Genomic DNA, 861 nt, shown 5'->3' with positions numbered 1-861 from the left:
AGTCTTGCGGAAATGTTGTCCTTCCAAAGATCCAGTCTTCACAAGGCCAAAGATGATAGAAAAAAGTTATCATGAGCAATACGTTCTTGTTTTTATCCGCCTTGGCCGTACTTGCCAGTCTTGCGGAAATGTTGTCCTTCCAAAGATCCAGTCTTCACAAGGCCAAAGATGATAGAAAAAAGTTATCATGAGCAATACGTTCTTGTTTTTCATTCCAAAACGTTGAAACTTGAACTTACAGTAGAGAATGCCCAACAGGATCCACATTGGCCTTGATCCTTGACAGGAGTGACGGCACCTTTGGTTCTCCAGTCAACTTCGTTGGGGACCTTAACATTAGCGGGCGAGATAAAGGTGGCTCCCAAAAGAGACGGTTTCTTATTGAGGTCATTACGGAAGCCGTTCATTTGATTGACAAACTCGTGGTGGAGGAGATCTCCATACTTGTTCATCTTCAAGAAGTAGGTGTGTTGGCCTCGATGAGCTCGATGATTGTGTTTGGCCACCTTGGCCTTGTTCTCCATGAACACCTTCATGCGGAATTTCTCCTCAGCCGGAGTCGAGTAGTTCTGGCCTGTAATTATGGCAAAGATCACTTTTGATATGCCCTGCATGAGGCCCTGCTTGTCAACTTACCATGGACGAATTTCCAGGCCTCCCATTCCTCGACAACGACCTCAAAGAAGGACACGGCACTGGCCGTGCCCAATAACAAAGTCAGTGCTATCAACAATTTCATGATGAATAAATGAACGAGTAGACTTCCAACTGATCTGCGACGGAGAAATGTATAAACCTTCAGAGCCAATTGTCAACTGATGAGAAATCTTTGAGAACTGTGCGATTGTGTATCTGTAGTAC

General features: G+C 44.7%; 1 protein-coding gene across 1 annotated transcript in view; it reads right to left on the bottom strand.

The window, feature by feature from the left end:
* The window catches only part of LOC131881389 (procathepsin L-like), a gene marked incomplete at its 5' end in the record, with an annotated part of 8,044 nt that extends 7,298 nt beyond the window's left edge, over positions 1-746 (bottom strand). Inside the window, 3 exon segments of the mRNA XM_059228233.1 lie at positions 129-152; positions 240-574; positions 637-746. Of these exon segments, the coding sequence (XP_059084216.1) occupies positions 129-152; positions 240-574; positions 637-739 (462 nt within the window).
* Between the last annotated feature and the right edge of the window lie 115 nt (positions 747-861).

Source organism: Tigriopus californicus, chromosome 5 (assembly GCF_007210705.1).
Source record: "Tigriopus californicus strain San Diego chromosome 5, Tcal_SD_v2.1, whole genome shotgun sequence".
In the NCBI taxonomy this organism is placed as follows: Eukaryota; Metazoa; Arthropoda; class Copepoda; order Harpacticoida; family Harpacticidae; genus Tigriopus; species Tigriopus californicus.
The sequence above is the reverse complement of the archived record's forward strand: the minus strand, read 5'-3'. Positions and strand labels throughout refer to the sequence as shown.